The sequence below is a fragment of the Mycteria americana genome, chromosome 3 (genome assembly GCF_035582795.1).
Source record: "Mycteria americana isolate JAX WOST 10 ecotype Jacksonville Zoo and Gardens chromosome 3, USCA_MyAme_1.0, whole genome shotgun sequence".
Lineage (NCBI taxonomy): Eukaryota > Metazoa > Chordata > Aves > Ciconiiformes > Ciconiidae > Mycteria > Mycteria americana.
Window position 1 is genome coordinate 45,618,311 of NC_134367.1, and position 23,105 is coordinate 45,641,415.

The following is a 23,105-nucleotide window of genomic DNA, read 5'->3' on the forward strand; positions in this document are numbered from 1 at the left end:
ATATAATAGTTAATCATGCACCATTTTCAGGTGTCCACATGTTGTAGACACATTAAGATAACAGCCAACTCAAAATTGTGAGCCTAAGTTGAAACATGACTGCATGGTACAGAACCTCACAAAACAGTAAATGGGGCATTAGCTATACTGCATGCATAAGTCAGCTGAATGCTTAAGCCCTCTGTCCTGGAAGCCCAAAGGAAAGCTCATTCACTACTGAAACAGAAGGAAGGTACAACTGTCTGAGAGCTCATGTTTTTTCTTTATAATATTCCAAAGAGGAGGATCTTTTTTGCCTGAATCATGTTCCTTCTCAAACCGCTGCAACATGGCTATACTGCTAACATCCCAGACAACTCTAAATCAAGGGCAAATAAGTCTCTGAACATTGGAAAAAAAAAAAAAAAAAAAAACCCAGACAAAAAACTTCCCACACCACACCACATTTTTCATATTCATCAGAATATGAAAGGAAGACTCATAGGAAAGAAAACAGGAAATTCCAAACAATTCAAACAAACACAGTGAAGCATTTGGGTTGTAATTCTGGGATACTGAGAGTGGGATTCATCTCATCCAGCTTTTGATGTCAGCAAAACTGGACTTGCATTGGAGCTAGGATATGAGGAGCTCCATGCTCAGACTGAAATCACGTGTTTAATCCAGCCCATTTTAGACACCTACTTTAGGATGATAAGTATAGGCTAGTAAGCCCTGGAAGGGCTTTATTGTCTCCACTGACTATAAAAGTGGTTCAGTGGACCACCTTGTGTGTAGTTGTCTTAAGGGAAGACTTTTACACATGGAAGTCTAACACATCTCTGGGATAGTAGCGAACTCGTTCTGTGACAAGAAGAACCTCTGGCCTACTTCTAGCTTTCAAATACATCTAAACACTATACGGGCCTGGAATTTCTAACAGCATAAAATAAGCTAAAGAGGAATAAAAGAGGTAAGAAAAATAAAAAAGATACAGGATGAGTTTTATGACTCGAAATCATAGCCCCAGGAAGGGGAATGAAGGAAACCATGCCTCAGATAAATATTGGGAAGTTATCTCCTTCAGTTCCAATTACAGTGCTAGGTCCCGAATTATGTCCCAAGCTCACCCAGCTCAGAAAACACTTAAATAACAAAATTAAAAAAAAAAAAAAAATCACTGATGCCAGGTGATGGAAAAAGATAGCATTAGGTTGCGTTGGGGTTTTTTTGTTTGTTTGTTTGGGGGGTTGTTTGTTTGTTGTTTTAAAATAGTCTTTCATTAAGTACCTGTTACTGGAAGAGCAGAACTTCTGCTCTTACCCACAATGCTACTTCTTATGGCTTACTATGTCTTAGAGCTGCTTTTTTTCCTGTCTTCAATGCTACACAGAGGAGTTATAACTCATTAACTTATCTCTACCTGGCTATACATTCATGTGGAAAACATTATTTGCTACACTTTATCAGAACACTGTAAACAATTACACCAATCATCTACAATAACTTCTTATCATGTCTGCCGCCTTTTCTCATGAACAATTAATGTAGGGCATATGGCTTCTAAAGTGGTATATTTCTAAAACAACTTGAAAATTGAAAAGGCATTTTCAGCTGTCATAGAAAATTATATATATTCAAGACATTATGTATAACAACATACGAAAAACACTGAAATATAAAAGAAACTATTCAAGAGAGATTCATTAAAAGCTGTACAGAATAATAGTTCAAATATAATAAAAATCCCTACAAATGAGAGGTGATCCTCAAGTACTGTTTTTATATACAACATAACTGTATTTAAATTGGTAGTCTTCCCAAAATAACAATCTTATACAAAAAAAACACGGAACAGTACCGCAGCCATTTTTAATAGCTGCTACCTTCTTTTATGAATAAAAGCAAGAGTCTTGATATAAAACAAAAAACTGCAGCTGAACATAATTATTTCTCTAGAGAGATCTACCCAGTTAGGAGAGATGTAAACAAAACAAACAAACAAACCAACCCAAACCAAAACACACACCCTTTAGAAAGAGAATGCTTAGTCTTAAAGCTGTAATTCGTGCATAGGATTATGTTTAGGACCTAATTCAACAAACAATAACTGCTTCAGTTAAATTAATTCAACAATAAACATGGTATTGTGAGCAGCTTCAATTTCAACCATTATTTATCTGTCCAACAATAGTTTTAGAACAGCTTCCAAAACCAAGATAGTACTGAAAGCTTTATCTCAAATTTAATATGAAAGAGTTCTCCAGACTTCAAATATCCCTGGGATTAATGGATTCTCCAATTGCTCTTTTGCTTAAAATGGTCTCTTGCACTGCTGGAAATACTATCAGAACTCTTGAGGTAGTCAGCTTTTAATTTATCGCAGAAGGGAGGAACACCAGATACTATCAAAATGATAGTACTATCTAAACACAACATTTTTCTCTTATGACCTCCTACTGTAGTAACAAAATTGGTTTCTTAGAACTCCAACAAATACTTCTGTATCTCTTTTAGAGTAGAATTAAACAAAAAATATAGTGAAGGTATAACAAAATTGAGGCAGAAATGAAACAACATGAAGCATTTATTTTCTAAAACGAGAGAAGGCTAATAAGGCACACTACTATTAGTTCTTACAAAGAAAAAAGCTTTTGATTCTCACTTACAATAAAACTTTGTAAACACAATTTCATCTTATACTGACAATTCATAAATTTAGTCAGTTTGATGTTGCCTAGTATACAAATACAGCTATTTTAATATTCCTAGTACAACAATTTTCATTTTGTAGTACAAATAGAATTGTAAACCAGCTCTACTTTTGTCATTAGCCCAGTAACAGAAATGCAGATTACAACAGAAGTAGGGAATACCTCATGTAACTAGTTTCCCCGTAAATGTCCTTTTTTGTGATACAGATGGGAGACCTTTCACACAAGCAATTGTCTTCAACTCTATCCATCAAGAATTATAGAAGAGAGAGTAGTTTCTGGCTGAGAAACTGACCAGTCTGTCAACTGAAGCTGAAAGGATATATCCACAGAAGCAGAACTCTACACTTGCCCAGATATCCATTATTGCTCCTATCTTTATTTACAGCTCACAAATAAGAGTATTTTTGCTTCCCATCTCCATTGGTCCCCTAACCTGAACAGCACCTTCACATATTTTCCTTGCTCTGAAGCAGGCTGACTATAACCTTATAAAGAAGGAGCTCCTACCTGGAGACAGGGCACTGCAGCACCCCTCTGCCACCTTCACCTGGACGTGGGACACCTTCCTCAGGAAGTCTTTATCACTCCCAAAATCAGGCATATGCTGAATGAAGGTGGCCCAGGCTCTCTGCTGCCCGCCTGAGGGCTGCCCTCTCTGTGCTGGGGATCACTAAACTCAACAGTTTTACTGAAACTACCAAAATGCTGCAGGTTTAACACTGGTTAGTCATTTTTGCATTCCAATACTTAGCTGTCCTAAGGATGTTAAAGCTAATTCCAGCTTCTGCTGATTCATCATCAAAGGCGACCTTTCTTTTCTCTACTTTCATGATGCTCCCTTACCCTCAAAATCCATGTCTGCAACAGTGCCTATTAAATCATCTTTTCACAACATAGAAATTGAAGCTCACATGAAGAGAAATTAACAGTTACTGGTACAGAGAGATTATCAATTTACATTATAAATGTATGATCTGCACCTTTTTCAGATGCTTTTGAACACACAAAACTATGCATACTTGATTTCATCTCCATTTCCCCCCATGCTTTATATATTCCCATTCTCCTTCTGAACATGTATAGTCTACAAGCTTTTGAAGTTAGGGAGCAACAAGCACGAGTGGATTACGAGGTTGATGGACATACTATGTACTAAACATGATTAGTTTTTAAGCTCCCATATGAAATGGGAGCTTCCAAAAATGAAGTTCCTAACCACCAATTCCTGCCCTCTCTCGCAAATGAGTGATTTGGCACTATCATTTCTTCTAACTTATTTTGCACAGCTATTACTGTGCATCTCTAGTATAGATAACAGAAGGTATATGCTGAAAAGGATGGCTCAGGTAGGATTTACTAACAAACTCAAGCCAGGTGTTAGTGGGCAGTATCATCAATACTATTCTGTTGTTCATTCAAAGAGCACTATTCTCTCTTGTGCTTTTTCCTGCTTCTCCACGTTCCATTTCATTATTGACTTCTTGATATCTCATTGTGCTTCTCATTCCTACATTTTCTGGTCTCAAAAATACTCACTCAGCAGATACTTCAGAGATACGAAAGGATAAGATAAAAGATAAGGGTGGCCACATGAAAGTGACAGATCAACAGAGGAGATGGACGTGTCTACTGGCAAAAGAAAACCTCCTTCCTAGACACTGTCAAGAAGGCTGGTGTGCAGGGATAGGAAGCGGGATGCTTTTTTTAATAAAAGTACCTACGTGTACTCGTGCCTGCACATATAGGGACTAATGCTCTCCAAGGAGCATTTCCTACAAGCAGCTAATTCCATAACGCAAGAAAAAATAATGAACAAAAAAAAAGAAAATAAACTAGATGGCTCCTTAGACAGTTGGTAATAGTTGCAAACATATCCTTGGCAAGTGAGGGTTTGTTTTAATTCCAACAGTGATTGCCTTTGGAAATTAAAACAGATATTTGCCTCATATTACTGTATCATGATTGACTCATTATTCAAATCTTCTGAACTTGGCCACCTAGCTGCCTTTCTAAACTGTCTACAATTCAATACTTGTTTAACAGAAGCATCAAAAAGCTGTATATTTTACATATATTCAACTTCAGAATAATCTTTATTCAAAATAATAAACATTCACAAGAAGAGAGGAATATTTTGAAGAAAAACATAACTACAAGCATCCTCTTCCTGTTTCTCAGGTTGCTGACATACTGACGATGCAACAGAGGAAGGTGGCTAATAAGAGGCATAAAAACTGTGAATAACTTATCTCATCTAAATCTCTCCTACCACAGAATGGTAAGTATCCAATAAGTGATGTCATCACTGTAATTTTAATGTATATGCACAATGCGTGTATTCAGTTATATACTGTGAAATCATTCAAAGAGTTAACCTTTTAAGCTGAAAGACTCCATAAACAAATGTTAGAGTTTATGTATAACATGATTTTTCAACTTTTTAAAACCCTATCTATTGTTTCAACTATCCTAACAACTACAAAATATCTTTTTGTAAAAACTGTAGTTGTAACAAGTATTGTTGCGTACTCCAGCTTCAACCACAGCTGTGGCTACTGCATGAGCAAGGCAATAACAAAAAAAACCAAAAACCAAAAACAACAAAACCTCATTCCTCTTCTGCTTTCAACAACAAAACTTTGCAGCAGTTTTTTATTTCATCCGAGACCAAATACAAAAATAAACATGTTTAGTCTCGTCTTAAGCATACACAAATTAAAGAAATTATTTTTATAGGTGTTGCTGATACAGCATTTGCAATTTGTACCATGCAACTTCAGAACAAATTTACAGAGCTGCAACATTATGTATTTAAAAATGTGATGAACAGCATATTTAAAAGCATTTTAAAAGGAGGTCAATTCTGACCTCTGGGCCATGAAGCATTGCATTAACAGTTCTGCAGAAAGAAAAATGATAAGGTATGAAATGAGTGCTCAGAAACTAGAACCTTATCAGTAAGAGTTTGATTCAAGCCTGTAAGACAAATTGCTCAGCAAGGCAAGTCACCTTCCTGCTGTGATGAGGATATAGCTGAATTTTCAATGCAACTGACTATCTCCCTCATCATGTCTCCTCAACTTGATATCCTTACATTCACTATCTGGTTTACATTTTCTAAGCATCCAGTTCTTATTCTGAATACATCTTGTCTGAGTAGCCATATACCTACCCTCCTAGGATAATTATCTTTTTCCTTTATCTGACAATTTAGCATCAAGCACAACCACTTTAAAGCAAGTGTAACTGCTAACAAGGAGGGAACTGTATACTGCCGTAGTTCAGCTATGTCAAGGATGTGCATTTACCTGTGATAAAAACACTAGAATTCCAAAAATACACTTGTTAGTTGGACTTTGTTTCATGCACTGTCTTTTCCTGAAAGCATCCCTGACACTTTCCTTGTTCATTATTTCTTCCTTTACACACTTACTTGAGCATCAGTGGATTTTTTAAGGAGTTCTTCCACAAATTTCCAATTGGATTCCTTCTGTTTCTGAAAAATAATGATTATCAGCATGAAATAGCATTTGTATTCCTCACAGGAATCATTATGTAATAACATGAAAATAAGCAGGCAAGACATTTCCAGAAATATTTCATTTCATGACAGCATATTGTAGTCATCATTGAAAACAGCTTTTTTGTTTTATGAATGTAATTGATATCTGTCCTAAAAAATTAGACCTCAAAAACAAATAAAGAGCCAAAAATAGAGTACGCAATTTAAACTGGTTTAAGTGAGTCATTTGCAATCCCAACCTTCACTTTTAGTAAAGAAGCAAAACATTCAGGCATTTTTGATTAGTAGAAGCAGTAAGTATGTCTTACAATTTCTTTCTTTAACATTCTGTAAAAAGGAAGGTATAAGGGGTAAGAAGTAGGAAAAGGTACAATCTCACCTTTTCTTGTTTTTTCCTTTTCAATGAAAAAAACCCACTTCTAACTCATTTTTCCCAAGCCAAACATTAAGGATTGTTTTGGCCAATTTGGTAAGGAGTTGGCCAGATAGTAATGGCCTAGTATAGATAGAAAAAAATACAGGGTAGGTCAAATATGGCCCATATTTCATATTCTTCAGCTTGAAAGACAGATGACTATCCATATGAATCAACTAGACCATGCTGGTGAAGTAGAAGAGTTGCATGGCACAGTATATTAAAAAGAAAGGAGAAAAATATATTTAGGCAAAGTAGGAAAGAAAAGGGTAGAAGGTTTTGTAACTAAGGCTATTTCCCAGGAAAAAAAATAAAAGGTAACCAACTCAACATACTTAGAATTCTAGGAGGTCCAAAAATCATCTCTTAAACTCAGCTATGTATATAGCCTGTGTAGATAACTAGATGTGTGAACACAGTACTTGCATCATTTCCCGCCTTACTCCTTCCCTCCACCAGCACAACTGTAAAGCCTTGTAAACTATTCTGCAGATATCCGTCCTTTACATGTCTGTATAGAGCTTACAGTAAAGAGCATCTCATGCTTTGGTAGTTGAAATATAACTACTTTCCATCAGCAACACCATCATGCCACATCCTCCTCTGCTACTGACTACACTACTTAATGCTGTGACTTGGTGACAATTCCACACAGAACTCCAGAGAGTACAGAGAGGATTTTAAAAATGAACTCTTTAAAAAGATGCACTAATACTTATGTAACACAATTTGACTACTTGGTGGGTTTACATTTTTGCATGACAAGAAAATGAGAATTCTGAGAGATTGCAGATGGTAGCAACTCGCAGTCTGTAGACTGTTTGTGGAACAAATATGAACGAAAGGACAGATCTGCAGAAAGTTACACCAAAGCTGTGATTTCATGATTCAGGAACTTGAGCAGTATCAATTAAGGAGTTCCCACTGCTTCTCCTCAACCTGCCAGCTGCTCTTCCTGCCCTCACAGCTGTAGCATGCTACTGCTCAGTTGTTCTAGTACTTCTGTTTGTGGGACACAGTGTGAACCAGATCAGTGAACTGACCCAGAGCTTTAAAAGAGAAAGAAAGAATGAAAAAGGGAGGAGGGCCTGACCTAGGTCACAGCATAGGGACACAAATAATTGTGCCAGAACAGCAGAGGGCATATCATGCCTAGGGTGGTAAAACAGGACTTCTTACGCTGTTACTGATGCCAAAACCTTTGTATCATGAAACCAGAGCTAGCATCCTGTCAGAAGGAGAGGCCACTGCATCAGCAAGTAGCCAAGGAGTACAGGCAGCACGTCAATAATGAGTAAAACCCAGGAAGTGTGCAATCAGCATTCCCAGACAGTTCTGGCTAGTATTTACATCAGATTTTTATTTTGACTGCTGTATTTTAGAGCTTGATGTTATGTGAATACCTACACACTGGCATGGTCCTACTGCAGACTCCAAGTAAAGCTAATCAACTGCTCAAAAGCCAGATTTATCAGAGATGAGTAGATATTACAGAGTCATGCTAAATGGCTACGAGATCTCTGAATGCCTTCATCAGCCTGCTCAGAACATGCTTTTAGCACTCCCATAGTCCAAGGACACATGATTTATACAAAAGGTGCTTATTGCCAAAGTTCCAGCTCATCTGCAGCATGCAGATCACCTTACAAGATCCTGGAGTAATCTAGGGCAAACTCCTGACACCAACTGGAATTGATTACAAGAGTGCACCCAGGTTCAGCCCAAACTCAGGAAAGAATGACACCAACCACCTGCCACAGTCTTTTTTTTTTGCCTCCATTGTCTCTATCTTTTAACAGACTTGTTTCATTCAAATCCCACTAAATTTACATCCTAACAGGATTCCCTGCTACACTGGCAATACAGCATGGCAACTGTTTACAATCCATCCTTGTCAGAGAATAGGTAGAATCTTCATCTCTTACTCCAAACCTGCTGGCTTACAACATCCTCCCTCCACCCCCAAAGAGTCCTAAAATCAACAGAACCTGGAGACCTTACAGTGCATTAAAGTGCTGCTAAAACCAACAACTTGAGCTGAGACCCTCTGGGTTCGCAGGAAGAAACTTTTGCAAGGACTAACAGCTGACTACCTGCAAGAGCCATACTAGGCTTCTCAGCTGGAAGTCCATGTTTGCATATCTTGCCACGTAGTCATTTCAGATTATTCTATTCAAAGGCGAGAATTCTTAGCCCCAAGTAATTCTGCCTGTATTTCCCTAGCCCACAGTACATTGAAACTGACCCCTGCAATGTTCAGAAGTAGCAAATTTTCTCATCAGGTCCCATTTGGTTTTTAAATGTACAAACCCTGCTTTTCAGAAGAGTGAAGTGGGACCTGCATTGGGGGTATGGGAAGAGACTATACATCCCTCAGAACAGAGTCTCTAAGAAACCTGGCCAAAATTTTCTAGCTTAAAAAAAAGGTCTCAGATGTATGAAATATATATTCAATATATATGAATCATTGCATATTTGAAATTACGTTATATGAGCTAGTGGAAAAAATAAAAAGCAAGTCTGAAACCTATTTAGAATTTTAAAAGCTTTCATAATAACCTCAAGGCCATGCAGACCACATTAAAAAATTGAAAATCTTCCACAGATGACATAGGCTTAGAGGCAATTTTTGCTACAGAGCACATGAATAACCATCATTATGACACATCACCCTCCCACCTCTGATCACAGTTAATTAAAAGAAAGCATGTGTCATGAAGCTATCGCATCAGATGTTTAACCAACAAAACAGGACTACATTAAGCCCTGATGTAATTCCACTGACTTCACAAATTTATATCACGGACTATTTTATCTCATAATGTTCAAAGAATGTTTGAGGCTGTAGTTCAGGGGTGGGGGGGGACAGGGACGATGGACCTAAATAAGTGGTTACCATCAACTATCTATGACAGATTACATTCTTGTGGTGTGTGAAGAGGCACTGTTGTTACTGATAGATTTTTTTGTAAGCACCCATGGCACTTAAGAGAACAGGGATTGCTGGACAAACTCACAGCCACACTCACACAAATACAAAGCACAGCTAACAGTTTGGACATAAAAACTACTGGAAACATCAAGAGGAGCATGCGTAGGATGGTCTCATGATTTACAAATCGAGACTTGGAAATTCTCTTCTCCCAGGTGGGCTCTAAGGAAAAAATATGATTTAATCTTGGGCAAGTCATTTCCTGTCACTGCATCTCAGATTCCTACTTTAAAATAAGAACAACTGGAAACCTTTTTTCCATTCTATATCTGTTTTGCTTATTTAAATAATATAGTGCCTAGGGCAAAAAATAATCTCTCACGAGGCTAAATACATAGTATGTATCAGTATAAGACACAGGGAAAAAATCCAATGATCTAAGTAAACAGTATCACTGCATTTTGATTAGGGCATAAAATACAAGAAACCCAGGATAAATGTCTGTTTCACACTGGTTTCTGTATTCAACCTGGGAATAACCTTTTCTCTCCATTTAAGTTCCTCTAATAAGCAGGGAGTGTAGTAATTCTATCTTCCCAATGTCCCTCTGAAATACACTATGGACTGTGGTCCTCCCCCACTACCGTAGTAACGGGGCAAAAGCAAGGCAAGCTTGAGACAACCTTCAGTGTAACAATCAGACATGGTCTGCAATTTTACACTGTATCAATGTGAAAGAAGTTGCTTCATTTTGCCATGGAATTATTAGAAAAGACTGAACCACATGATAATGAGCAGCCTGCCACGGGATCCTAAAGGATCTGTCAGCCCACAAGCAGCAGAAGGATCACTGTCCCACATTCATCAAGTTCTCTAGTCACTAGAAACGGTCATGAGTTTTTTAACTAAGTATTCAAGCACTGAGTTACCACACCTTCCCTATCTCTTTTTTTTTTTTTTTTTGACAAATCAGGGAATTTGCAAGATAAAAATCAATGAAAGGAATTCTTTCTTTTATTAGAAAGTCTAATTTTACTTATGATTAAAAGCATTCACAGAAGTTCAACATTCTTCATTCCTTCTCTGTTTATATACTAATGCTTTTAAAGATTTAAAGATGAAGGGGGGGATTTTAAGTTATCAAAACAAATTGATCAACAGATGTGATCAGACTCCGAGATGTGCGGGGTACGCTGAGATGTGTCTCTGAGATGTGCAGGGTACGCTGGGGCACAGCCGAAGTCAAACAGAGTTGAGCTAGGGGATACCGAGACAGTAGGAGCCAAGAGGGAAACGCCAGTGAAACGCCTCAAAGCACACAAGGGGTGTTCTTCTATGAAGGAGACACGGACGACAGCCCAGCTGAAGTGCCTCTACACCAATGCACGCAGCATGGGCAATGAGCAGGAGGAGTTGGAAGCCACTGTACATCAGGAAAACTATGATATGGTGGCCATCACGGAAACATGGTGGGATGACTCGCACAACTGGAGTGCAGCGATGGATGACTATAAACTCTTCAGGAGGGATAGGCGAGGCAGGAGAGGTGGTGGGGTAGCCCTATACATCAGGGAGTGTCTGGATAGTTTAGAGCTCGATGATGGTGACGATAGGGTGGAGTGTCTATGGGTAAGAATCAGGGGGAAGGCCAACAAGGCAGATATTGTGGTGGGAGTCTGTTACAGACCCCGCAACCAGGATGAGGAGACTGACAAACTATTCTATAAGCAGCTGGGAGAAGCCTCACGATCGCTAGCCCTTGTTCTTGTGGGGGACTTCAACCTGCCGGATGTCTGCTGGAAATACAATTCAGCAGAGAGGAAACAGTCCAGGAGATTCCTGGAGCGTGTGGCAGATAACTTCCTGACGCAGCTGGTGAGTGAGCCAACTAGGGAAGGTGCCCCGCTGGACCTCTTGTTCACCAACAGAGAAGGACTTGTGGGTGATGTGATGGTTGGAGGCCGTCTTGGGCAGAGTGATCACAAAATGATAGAGTTTTTGATACGTGGAGAAGCGGCGAGGGGGGTCAGCAAAACTGCCACCTTAGACTTCCGGAGGGCGGACTTTGGCCTGTTTAGGAGACTGGTTGAGAGAGTCCCCTGGGAGGCAGCCCTAATGGGCAAAGGAGTCCAGGAAGGCTGGACATTCTTTAAGGAGGAAGTCCTAAAGGCACAAGAGCGGGCTGTCCCCAGGTGCTGAAAGACGAGCCGGCGGGGAAGAAGACCAGCCTGGCTGACTAGAGAGCTCTGGCTCAAACTCAGGAAAAAGAGGAGAGTCTATGACCTCTGGAAGAAGGGGCGGGCAACTCAGGAGGACTACAAAGGTGTAGCAAGGCTGTGCAGGGAGAAAATTAGAAGGGCCAAAGCTGAGCTAGAGCTCAGTCTGGCTGCTGCTGTAAAAGACAACAAAAAACACTTCTTCAAATACATTAGCAGCAAAAGGAGAGCTAAGGAGAATCTCCAGCCCCTAGTAGACGGGGGAGGGAACACAGTGACCAAGGATGAGGAAAAGGCTGAGGTACTTAATGCCTTCTTTGCCTCAGTCTTTAATAGCAGGGCCAACTGTTCTCTGGGTACCCAGCCCCTGGAGTTGGAAGATAGGGACGGGGACCAGAATGGAGCCCCAGTAATCCAGGGGGAAATGGTGAGTGACCTGCTGCACCACTTAGACACTCACTAGTCTATGGGGCCTGATGAGATCCACCTGAGAGTACTGAAGGAACTGGCAGATGTGCTCACCAAGCCCCTTTCCATCATTTACCAGCAGTCCTGGCTAACTGGGGAGGTCCCTGCTGACTGGAGATTAGCTAATGTGACGCCCATCTTCAAGAAGGGAAGGAGGACCCGGGGAACTACAGGCCTGTCAGCCTGACCTCGGTGCCGGGGAAGCTGATGGAGCAGATCATCCTGAGTGCTATCACACGGCATGTAGAGAATAACCAAGGGATCAAGCCCAGCCAGCATGGGTTCAGGAAAGGCAGGTCCTGCTTGACCAGCCTGATCTCCTTCTATGACAAGGTGACCCGCCTAATAGACGAGGGAAAGGCTGTGGATGTTGTCTATCTAGACTTCAGTAAAGCCTTTGACACTGTTTCCTACAGCATTCTCCTGGAGAAACTGGCTGCTCATGGCTTGGACGGGTGTACTCTTCGCTGGGTTAAGAACTGGCTGGATAGCCAGGCCCAAAGAGTGGTGGTGAATGGAGTTTACTCCAGTTGGCGGCCAGTCACAAGTGGTGTTCCCCAGGGCTCTGTGCTGGGGCCAGTTCTGTTTAATATCTTTATCAATGATCTGGATGAAGGGATCGAGTGCACCCTCAGTAAGTTTGCAGATGACACCAAGTTGTGCGGGAGTGTTGATCTGCTTGAGGGTAGGCAGGCTCTGCAGAGGGACCTGGACAGGCTGGATCGATGGGCTGAGGTCAACTGTATGAGGTTTAACAAGGCCAAGTGCAAGGTCCTGCACTTGGGCCACAGCAACCCCATGCAACGCTACAGGCTTGGGGAAGAGTGGCTGGAAAGCTGCCAGGCAGAAAAGGACCTGGGGGTGTTGGTTGACAGCCAGCTGAACATGAGCCAGCAGTGTGCCCAGGTGGCCAAGAAGGCCAATGGCATCCTGGCTTGTATCAAAAATAGTGTGGCCAGCAGGAGTAGGGAAGTGATTGTGCCCCTGTACTCAGCACTGGTGAGGCCGCACCTCAAATACTGTGTTCAGTTTTGGGCCCCCCACTACAAGAGGGACATTGAGGTGCTGGACCGTGTCCAGAGAAGGGCAATGAAGCTGGTGAAGGGTCTGGAGCAGAAGTCTTATGAGGAGCGGCTGAGGCAACTGGGGTTGTTTAGCCTGGAGAAGAGGAGGCTGAGGGGAGACCTTATCGCTCTCTGCAACTACCTGAAAGGAGGTTGTAGCGAGGGGGATGTCAGTCTCTTCTCCCAAGTAACAAGCCATAGGACGAGAGGAAATGGCCTCAAGTTGCACCAGGGGAGGTTTAGACTGGATATTAGGAAATTTTACTTCACTGAAAGGGTTATCAAGCATTGGAACAGGCTGCCCAGGGAAGTGGTTGAGTTGCCATCCCTGGAGGTATTTAAAAGATGTTTGGATGAGGTGCTTAGGGACATGGTATAGTGGTGGTCTTGGTAGTGTTAGGTTACGGTTGGACTCGATGATCTTAAAGGTCTTTTCCAACCTATACGATTCTGTGATTCTGTGACTCTTCCCTCTTTACAGATCTGCAGTTCACAAACATGTTTCAAGGTTTTAACCTTTCGTCCTAAGTCAGGACAGGAAAACAAGGTAAAGATTTTAACAGAAAAAGGGTATGATCTTTCCAATTTTAATACACACTATGAAATTACAAATAATAAAAGACTTGACGAGAAAGGGAAATTAAGACCAATTTGTGGAAGAAGCAATATATAGCTGATGCTTGGCAAACTAGGGAAGATAAGCAATCCAGCTGAAATGTAAAAAAAAAAAAACCAAACCAGAACAAAAAAAAAAAACCCCACCCCTACCCAAACACAACTACAGTGAGGTAAAAGATAAAAGAACAGAAGGACAGATGACAGAAGATGGCATGACCTGATTCTCCCTAGTGCCAAAACCGCTATCGGACAAAAACAAACAAATAGACATACAATAAAACCCCACAAAAAACTAGATTTCTGGGTCTTCAGCTATCAACTTTAGCTTCTAGTCAGATCCCTCTATAGTCAATTAAGAAAAACTGGCAGCTTTCATACCTCTCAAAATGGATTGCCTCAGCAAGTGCCTATTTCCTTCCCAATTAATGATTAGAAACTTAAAACTAGGCAGGATGAATCTCAGAGTAAGAGGCTAAAAGAAAGGTCAGGGTTTACATGACCCCAGAACTGCAGAAAACTGCAGTGAGCTCCATGAAGGGATTTGATGCGTCAGTACCAAGTATGGCCCTACATACATCTTATAGGTGTAAGAATGGCATGTGCAGGACTCATCTAGGCCCCTTACAGAATGCACGGTAATGTCAAGTCCCTCACAATGAGATTCACAGACAAGAACCTGATTAATCCGGGACTAGCCTGCTCTAGCCAGTAGAAAAATCTAAGGCCATCTTCTCAAAGCAAATGTCTTGCAACTTACTGCAGAAGTTCCTAAACAGAAGCTTGAATTCAACAGTTAGTGTCTGTTGGTATCACACCAACACAGAAAATTAAGCTGTATACACAAATATACATGCAACTCATCATGCCATTGCTGTGATGCAAAGGGAATACAATTAGACAGACTGGAATTTATCCAGAGCAGAGCTACCACTTTTTAAAAAAAAAAAAAAAAAAAAAAAAAAAAAAAAAAAAAAAAAGAGTGGCATTAACAATTACACAGTCAATGTTTGAGGTTTACACTTCATACGGTACAATCTAATGTGTTCAGTTCCTAAAACAACAAACCCAGTGAAGCATTTATGCTGCAGGCAGACAGTCTTAAAACATATGCTACATCATTAACTATATGTGCTACTAACTACTTGGGATATTTCAAGTTTCCTTAATACAGTAATCTACTGAATATCTGGTATATAACATGAATATGTCAGGGACTCCTGCAATGTTTACTGACTTGTACAAAGCACACCTTAACACCACCGACCTTAAAGGACCTTTTTTTAAGGAGTGTGAAAATTCCTGTATTACAACATGAATTGTTTTCTGTCAACAAAATAACCAAAGTTAGAGACCTAAATAAATTATAACAACTTTTATGTATTTAGAAAAAAGCATACCCACCTTTTCATCTAGATTTCCATTACGGTCAAACTGGTAGAGTGACGCCAGATGAGTAATAATCCACCAGCTAAAACTCAATGGGTCTTTACACTGAATTGTTTCAAAACCAGACATCCTTTCAGAACTACTTGGCCTTTCAAAGATATTCTTTAGAGTTTTGTTCACCAAGCTCCAGAAACACTGTAGAAAATGCAAAAGTAAATTTGAACTGTGTTGAATAACAAAGCCTATGTTAACAATTTTCTCAACAATACTGTCCTATTGATTAATTTGTTTTTACAGTGAACAAGCAAGATGACAGACATTTAAAGAAAATAACAAAAAGCAGTGTTCGGTATTACCAGAGAAAACCTGGAACTACTTTAGAATGTCCTCTCTCAAATGCCAGTAGAAAGCAATGTGAAAGGACAAGCTTTGGTCACAAGGAACAACATGGTGTGGTACTTCACAGGCAAAATTACAAGCTGATGGAATGACGATGTGCAGACGGGATGGTGCACCAACACTCACATGAGAGAGATTAGAGTTCTTTAATGAAGACTTTTTATAACAGGTTTTTTAAAAACTTAGTGCCAGACTAGCCTAACCAAGAGGAATATAGTAGTAGATGGTAGAGAATGAGTCTGAAAGACAGCAAACTGAGATTCAGATTCCCTGTTTTGTTCCAAGTCTGTTCTAGTGTAGTCAATCAGGAGCTGGTAGAAGGCATTCAGACCGGAATGTGGAATGTCTAGTTAAAACTATTGTCCTTAGGAAGTGAAACACATCCTGGAGAAGTATGTAAGCTAATTAAGATGTTTTGGGAACAAACTGAAGCTACTAGTAGAAGTGTGATAAGAAGCATTCTCAGGTGAACTGTCCTCATTATAATACTAAAAGTCACACCCCTTGAGCTGGAGAGCCCAGCCCAAGCAGAGACACCTCACCTTTGGGCATGCACAGAATATGAAAGTAATACTGTAGCTTTAAGAATAAGACAAGAAAATGTAACCAACAGAAAACTGCTTTACATAATTACTTATGCATATGTATAACTAGACTGTGTAAATACTGTACCTGTATGAAAGAGCAGGGGGCTAGCTTTGTGGAGCTATCACCTAGCACCCGGTCTTGCACAAAACTTGAAATAAACTGGTATCTCGGCTCTGTGTGCATATTGGGTGTCGCACACCAGGTAACGAACTCTGTTTGTGAGACACCACCAGCACTGACAAAACGATTAATTCTCTTTGGCTCAGATCCCCGTCTATACCACAATATTACTTCTTACATCCTGTGCCTATCTTCCCTAATTATACAGAAACTCTCTGGAACTTCTTTGCACCTGTACTTCACACACCTTAGCTGGGTCCTGATCCTAACTTATGCTTCAAAGTGCTAGTGCAAACACTTAACACTAACAAAGTTTCATTTGTGTTGTCCACCTTTACGTCTGTTGTCATTAAGGAATAAATAGCTATCAGTACAAACACTCTACTGTGAAGTACTTCATTCTATACTAAGTGAACAGTACTCATTGCACAGATGGCAGCTTTGGTTTTTATAAAGATTATTTCAGAAAACTTTCAAAGCATTTTGACACTTCTTAATATTCATTCAGAGAAACATCAGCTCAATTCTAACCAGCAGTCAAGAAAGAAAAATCAAAACACTAGAAAATATTAGCAAAGGAAAAGAACAGAATAGAAAACATCATTATGCAATGTATAAAATCACACACCTAACCCATATTTGGAACACTGCATGCAATCCTGGTACTCTGCCATTCGAAATAGGATGTAGTAGTATGGAAAAAGGTTCAGAGAAGGGTGACAAAGATGACCACAGGTAGAGAATGGTGCCTGTAAAAAGAATGACTGAATACAGTAAGACTCTTCAGCCTAGAAAAGGCAGAAGGTAGGAGATACCAGAAAAAAACCTGAAGAGGCATATAAAGTCATATTGGTATAAGGAAGGAGAACAGGTAGTGATTGGCTGTTCCAATAAAAGTATAAGATGGCATCAAAAGAAGTCAGCAACAAGAAGATTCAAAGAGAAAAAACAGGTTGTTCTTGTATAAATAGTTAAGGTATGGGTATCAAAGACAGAAACATGGGCTAGATGGATCATTGGTCTGACTGTACCTGTGTTTCTAATGCCTGGAGATGAATCATGGCATGACATAACACATAAATTGCAAATAAAAAATGGGTAAAGATGGTTTGTTTTCTTTTGTTCTACCATACTACTTTCACAGTCAGTTCCTTCGCTTTGCTTAGCACAAGGAGCACTCCTTATCAGTGCCCTAGGTCATAACCAAACAGTACACTGCAAACCTAGAGTCAGGACTTGATGCGCATTCAAGATGGCGGCCTAAAGCATCACAGTTAGCATGCAGTCCTCCTAAAGCAAACATGAAGTTCAGTTCTATCATCAGATATGTGAACTGGCGCATTCATGGCAATCTGGGAGCATTTGGTGACTGTATTGCATATGTAACATGCATGCATATGTAACAGTATTCTTCCATTACCTCTGTGTGAGACCCTTTACTTCTGTGGTCCAGCAGCTGAATAAGTAGAATCCATAATTCTTTAATGCAGGTACAGGGATAATGGTGAGTAGCAAGAGCCTCAGAAGGTCTCACCTGAAAGAGAACATGCAATACAATTATTCAGAGAAGTGTTACTTTTGAAATTGCATTTTATGTACCAATATTTCCTCTGGTTTTGGTTGTTTGGGTTTTTTTGCAGTTAAATAATATAGCTACAATTACATATTGGAAAGCGCATTATTTCATTAACATCCAAAATATATCTCTCATACAACAAAGACTGTTTCCTAATTCTACATAAGTTACAGGTTGTGCTATTTCTTAGTTTCTTCTGAGCCACTTTCAAACTTTATTTAATCAAATGAAAATGGGATTCTGAGGCTTAAATGAAAAGGAATTGCAATAAATACTGATTCATTGTCTGACAGTAGGGAAAAGAGAAAATGATTGATTAGATTTTCTTGATGTTCTTGGGAAGATAAGAAAAAGATTTCAAATGATTTAATAGCTATTACTGTTGTTATTTTTAACTGAAAAATCCCTAATGACTAGGCATAATGCTAGTAGAATATGTTTTTGTTGGCATGAGGATGTTAATGTTCCCACAACATTTCACAAAATCTGCTTTTCGGTAAATTTACTGCAAGGCATTCTTTTAATATGCAGAAAACAGCATATTTCAAGTCATGTACGTTATTTGATTACTATTCCATATTTAACAAAATTCACTCAGACTGATGCATTTCAAATGCAAAGTAGTCTTCTTGTGATTCATCCTTCAGTTTTACATTCCCTGAATTGTGAAACAAAATAAGCAAAACAGCAAAAGGAAGTGCTAAATACATAAAAATTCTCTGTACGCTTTAATGTTTTTAAGACCTACCAGCACTGTATTTGAAATAATCAGAGTATAGAGAAAACTTTACTTACTCTGTCTTAGGACCTATGAATCCACTGAACTGTATTCAGAGGTGGTAAAAATAGTGAGAAAAACTTTGCTTAAATAGCATAATTCAGCACATTTTACCTTCAGCAAGGACACAATGGCAGAAATGTAGAAAGAAAAGGGGCAAGACAAAGCAGCTCATACTCAATTTATCCCTAAACAATGAGTAGTCCAAGTTTGAATAATCAACCTACACCCCTTTAAAGCAAACAGAGGGGAATGGGCACCTAGAGAGACTAATTCATCTAACTCACTGCAGGAGAAAGAACTGTTGCTATTCTTCCCTGACAATAAAAAGAACCTAGGGTGACTAGTTTAGCCAACTAACTCCTAGACACCTAGATCTGATGAGATGAATCCTGAATTTTTATGTCCTCCTGCTCTTCCTGATCCATTCATGCACAACTGTTCTCGAATCACACTGGTACTTAAAATCATTTCTGAATTTGGAAACCTAATTGTGTAAATTAAAAACTAAATCAAAATACACAATGCCAGTGACAGCAGTAGCTGTGTGAAACAGACATTACAGAAGTGGGAGTGAATGACTAAAACCCACACTCTCACAATTAGAAGAACAAGTACATCACCAATAGTTTCAAATCTGTATAATATTCTATAAGGATACAGACTTTTTATTTATCATCCATCTTTAGAATAATACGTTTGCAACTACTGTTTTCATACAGCTCCAAATCAGGTTTAAATACTGAACACTTAATTATAAATATGAATTTATATGTATTTAAGTGTGACACATAATTTGTTTTTCTCTATATATAAAGAACCTTGCTTACTCTATGAAATTGCCAGGGTGGACCCTGACAATCAACTTAAGAACATCATGAGGTCAAGACTGAATTATGTAAAATAATTCTATTATTCACATTCCACATATGCTGTTTAGACTTTTTCATGTACCTATGCCTCCTCACGCTTTTAGTTAAAGATGTTATGGGAATCTCTCAACAACCTGAATTAATCTTATGTAAATATTATCTTGAGAATAAACATCAGTGTGACCACTAAAGTCTATTGAAAAATTCATTATTTAACTTCCCAAACTTCTAACTTCCCGAAACTGAAGCACCTCAAAAATACTCTGGTTATGACTCATCACCAAAGAGCAAAACAGATCCCTCAGAAAGAAGCAGTCTACTTATTACAGATGCACTATAACACTGGAGGTTTTTATGGAATTATTAGGTACACAAACTATCTTACAAGTGAAAGTTTCAGGCCTTTTACATGGAGTACCAGCTGTTGCAGCAACTAGGTTTCTTCATCTACTACTTGCATCTACTACTGTGCTCTTCTACAAGATAGCAGGATCTCTTCTGCAGGAGATGTGCAGTATCCATCCAGGATAGAGTTTGGCTAGTAGTATCAAAGCAAGACACCATACAGATACTGGTTAGACTAAGGATAACGGAGACATTGTTTTCTTCAGAGGTTCAGGCTGGATTTCCTCTTGCAACATCCTGAGTTCAGTATCTTGGTAAGTATGGTTATAACCTCAAATTGTGGTACTGTTGGGACAATAGAGCTCTGGTGCCAGAGATGCGCTACTGAAAACAGAAAGAAGATACCCAAGGATATATATTTCTCTGCCAAATGTATCTCAGAGCACAATGGCCTCAGTACATGATCCAAGTCAAGCATCTTGATACCAGAGCTGCCCAAGAAACAGATCTGAAAATATGAGTCTGGAGGATTAGAGTTTATGTCCCTCCTTCCAAGGATCCCCACAAATGTTAAGAGCTGCACTTCTGAATATTCTCAGCCAAGGCTTAATGACATGTTTTAGTGATGAGCTGACAGTGTCATCTATTATGGGTATCAGTTCTGTTTTCAACAATTTTGAGGGACATTATTTCCATTACTGGATTATAGCAACGAATGCATACTAGAGGAGGCACCAGCTGAAGAGACGTTATCCAGCTCAAGTGCAAGCTCCGCTTCAGAAATTAATCTCAAATAGAACTAGTTCAAGCTGTGTGGCCCAAGCCTAGGGAGAGCGGAAGAAAAAGCAGTGGCAAAACAATCTTCTCTCTTTGTAATGTGGCTCTGTGGAAGCAGGATGAATCTGTCATTTTAACATCTGACATTTCAAAGCCTACCATCAAGCACAATGGTCAACAGATACTATTTGAATCTTCCTTTAAAAAAATTACTCTCATCTATTTACCTTTTGATGGGGGAGGAGGTTGCAGTATTATCTGATCATTTAATAGATCAAAACTGATTTTAAAAGGTAACAGAGTTCTCTACAGAAAGACAGTTTAAAAGAACAGTTATCAAATGCTAGTACAGCCATTCCCCCCCCAAACAGTAATATGAAAGAAGCGGGACTCCATTTTTCATGTCTTTGTACTAGGAAAACACAAACTATACAGTGGTCACTGCTACTTATTCTCAGAGTTCAGTCCAGCACTCATGGATCACACATGCCCGGACAAAGCAGGTTTCACAATAACACAGTCAAAGAAGATTACGCAGCTCTTTTACTAGCTGCTATATGGAGCTATTATGACTTTCTAGCTTTGGAGTGCTCAAAACAAGTGAGAAAAACACTGCAGCTATAGAAGGAAAGAACAAGAAAAGAGAAGGACAAGTTTTCCCTTGACAAATGTAAAAGCGCTGTAACAGAAAGATGAGGTTGCGGAAATAGGAGCAGTGCAACAATAAACTGTAATATGACATTCTGTAAGTGTCCAGTTAGCTTACTGCCAGGATTACAGTTATTCTCTTTTTGTTCCTGTTGAGAGAGTTTGAAAAGATTTTTTTTTGCATCTCTAGCTCTAAACCTTTTAGACTGTGCCATGTTTGGCATTAAACCTGGAACACTGAACTTAGGAAATGTGGCACTCACTTCTGCTCTGTACACAGTGCGTTTCAGTATTACTCTCTCATTCAACTGCCAGATGGTCATGAATAAATATAACACAATTTGAGCTCCTAACAAATAACACTCTTTAAAACATGGAGATGTAAAGTCATACATAACATTTAAAACTTAGCAGTAAGTAGTCATCTATGCATTGGTACAATATCTAATTCATATGGTTCCCAATACAAGCATCTAACTGCCCGTCTTCTATATAAAGAAAAAAAGTTACCTTTATATACTTGTTGATGGACAAGCTTATTAAATCAGATATGAGATTTCCACAGTGTGTTTCAAATAAACTGATACTGGTTAAATTCTCACCAGTTAGATTTATGAAATGGTTAGCATATACGACTTGTCCTAAAACACAAAAGAAAATTAGACCTATTTAGTCCTGGGTTTGGCTGCAAAAGGAATACAAGACAGACAGAAATTTTTTTTCTATTCTATATACTTTAGAATTGGTTTGTTGAGCCGTATGTAATTTTAATTTACAAACACATTTGGGAAAGTTCATCCATTGTAAGTTCAAGCTAGTCCCTTCATTATTACACTGAAGTCTGGTGTTATTCTGGTTGACAGTAAAATAGTTTGGCACTTTACAGCCTTTTATTGGCACAGTTTTTGCAGTGGAATAAAGATTTATTTATCTGTAAGTTCCTCTTTGTCACATGCCAGTGCGCATGTTCTGAAATCACGACATGTTTTGCAGATATGCAAGTTGATGACAAACAATTCTGGAGAGGTCTAACACTTTCCTTTGGATGTGTTGATGTAAAAAGCTGGCATTATTATATTCCAACTTGAGCATTTGTAGACATTAACACAGATAAAATGGTAAAATTAAGAGGCTGTAAGATCTTATCCCACAAGCTTTTCAACAGTACAACTCCCTTGACATCAGTAGAACAGAAGATATGTAGAACGAGCCTGTATTTTATCCTTGGAAATGCAGGGTGAAGCCCTGAACCCACTATCCTGCCATTGGTCTTAGGAGCGTGAAGTTTCTACTCAGCGTACTTTACAGAAAGAGATGAGAACCTAAGAAATTCTAAAAGGCACGTAAGAATACAAGATAATATATGCAGAGATACTACTGTCTTGATTAGTAAATTCTGTTGTTAAAAAGCATGAGCTTTCTCTTATGAAAATGGATTACTGCATTATTACTCAGAACTTTATCTAGAAATAAATATAGAATTCTGGACATTAAATTTGCCTCCAACAGTTTTCCCATCCTTTCTCCAAAAGGCCCCCCAAAAGGAAAACACCTTATCCCACAACAGATCATAAAAGAAACTTAGAATTATAGAACAAAGAGCCAACCCACACATTATCCAGTAACACAGACATGCAGAAACAGTGAAGATGCATTAATCCGAGGAAGGCTGTGTTGTGACAGC

At 39.1% G+C, this 23,105-nt stretch overlaps 1 protein-coding gene across 1 annotated transcript in view; it reads right to left on the minus strand.

Moving 5' to 3' along the window:
• MMS22L (MMS22 like, DNA repair protein) overlaps positions 1-23,105 on the minus strand; it is a 103,001-nt gene that overhangs the window by 66,753 nt on the left and 13,143 nt on the right. The window contains exons 8-11 of the mRNA XM_075498413.1: positions 21,932-22,062; positions 17,846-17,959; positions 15,334-15,513; positions 6,130-6,192 (exon numbers count right to left, since the gene is read on the minus strand). Of these exons, the coding sequence (XP_075354528.1) occupies positions 6,130-6,192; positions 15,334-15,513; positions 17,846-17,959; positions 21,932-22,062 (488 nt within the window). The remainder of the gene's footprint in view (positions 1-6,129; positions 6,193-15,333; positions 15,514-17,845; positions 17,960-21,931; positions 22,063-23,105) is intronic.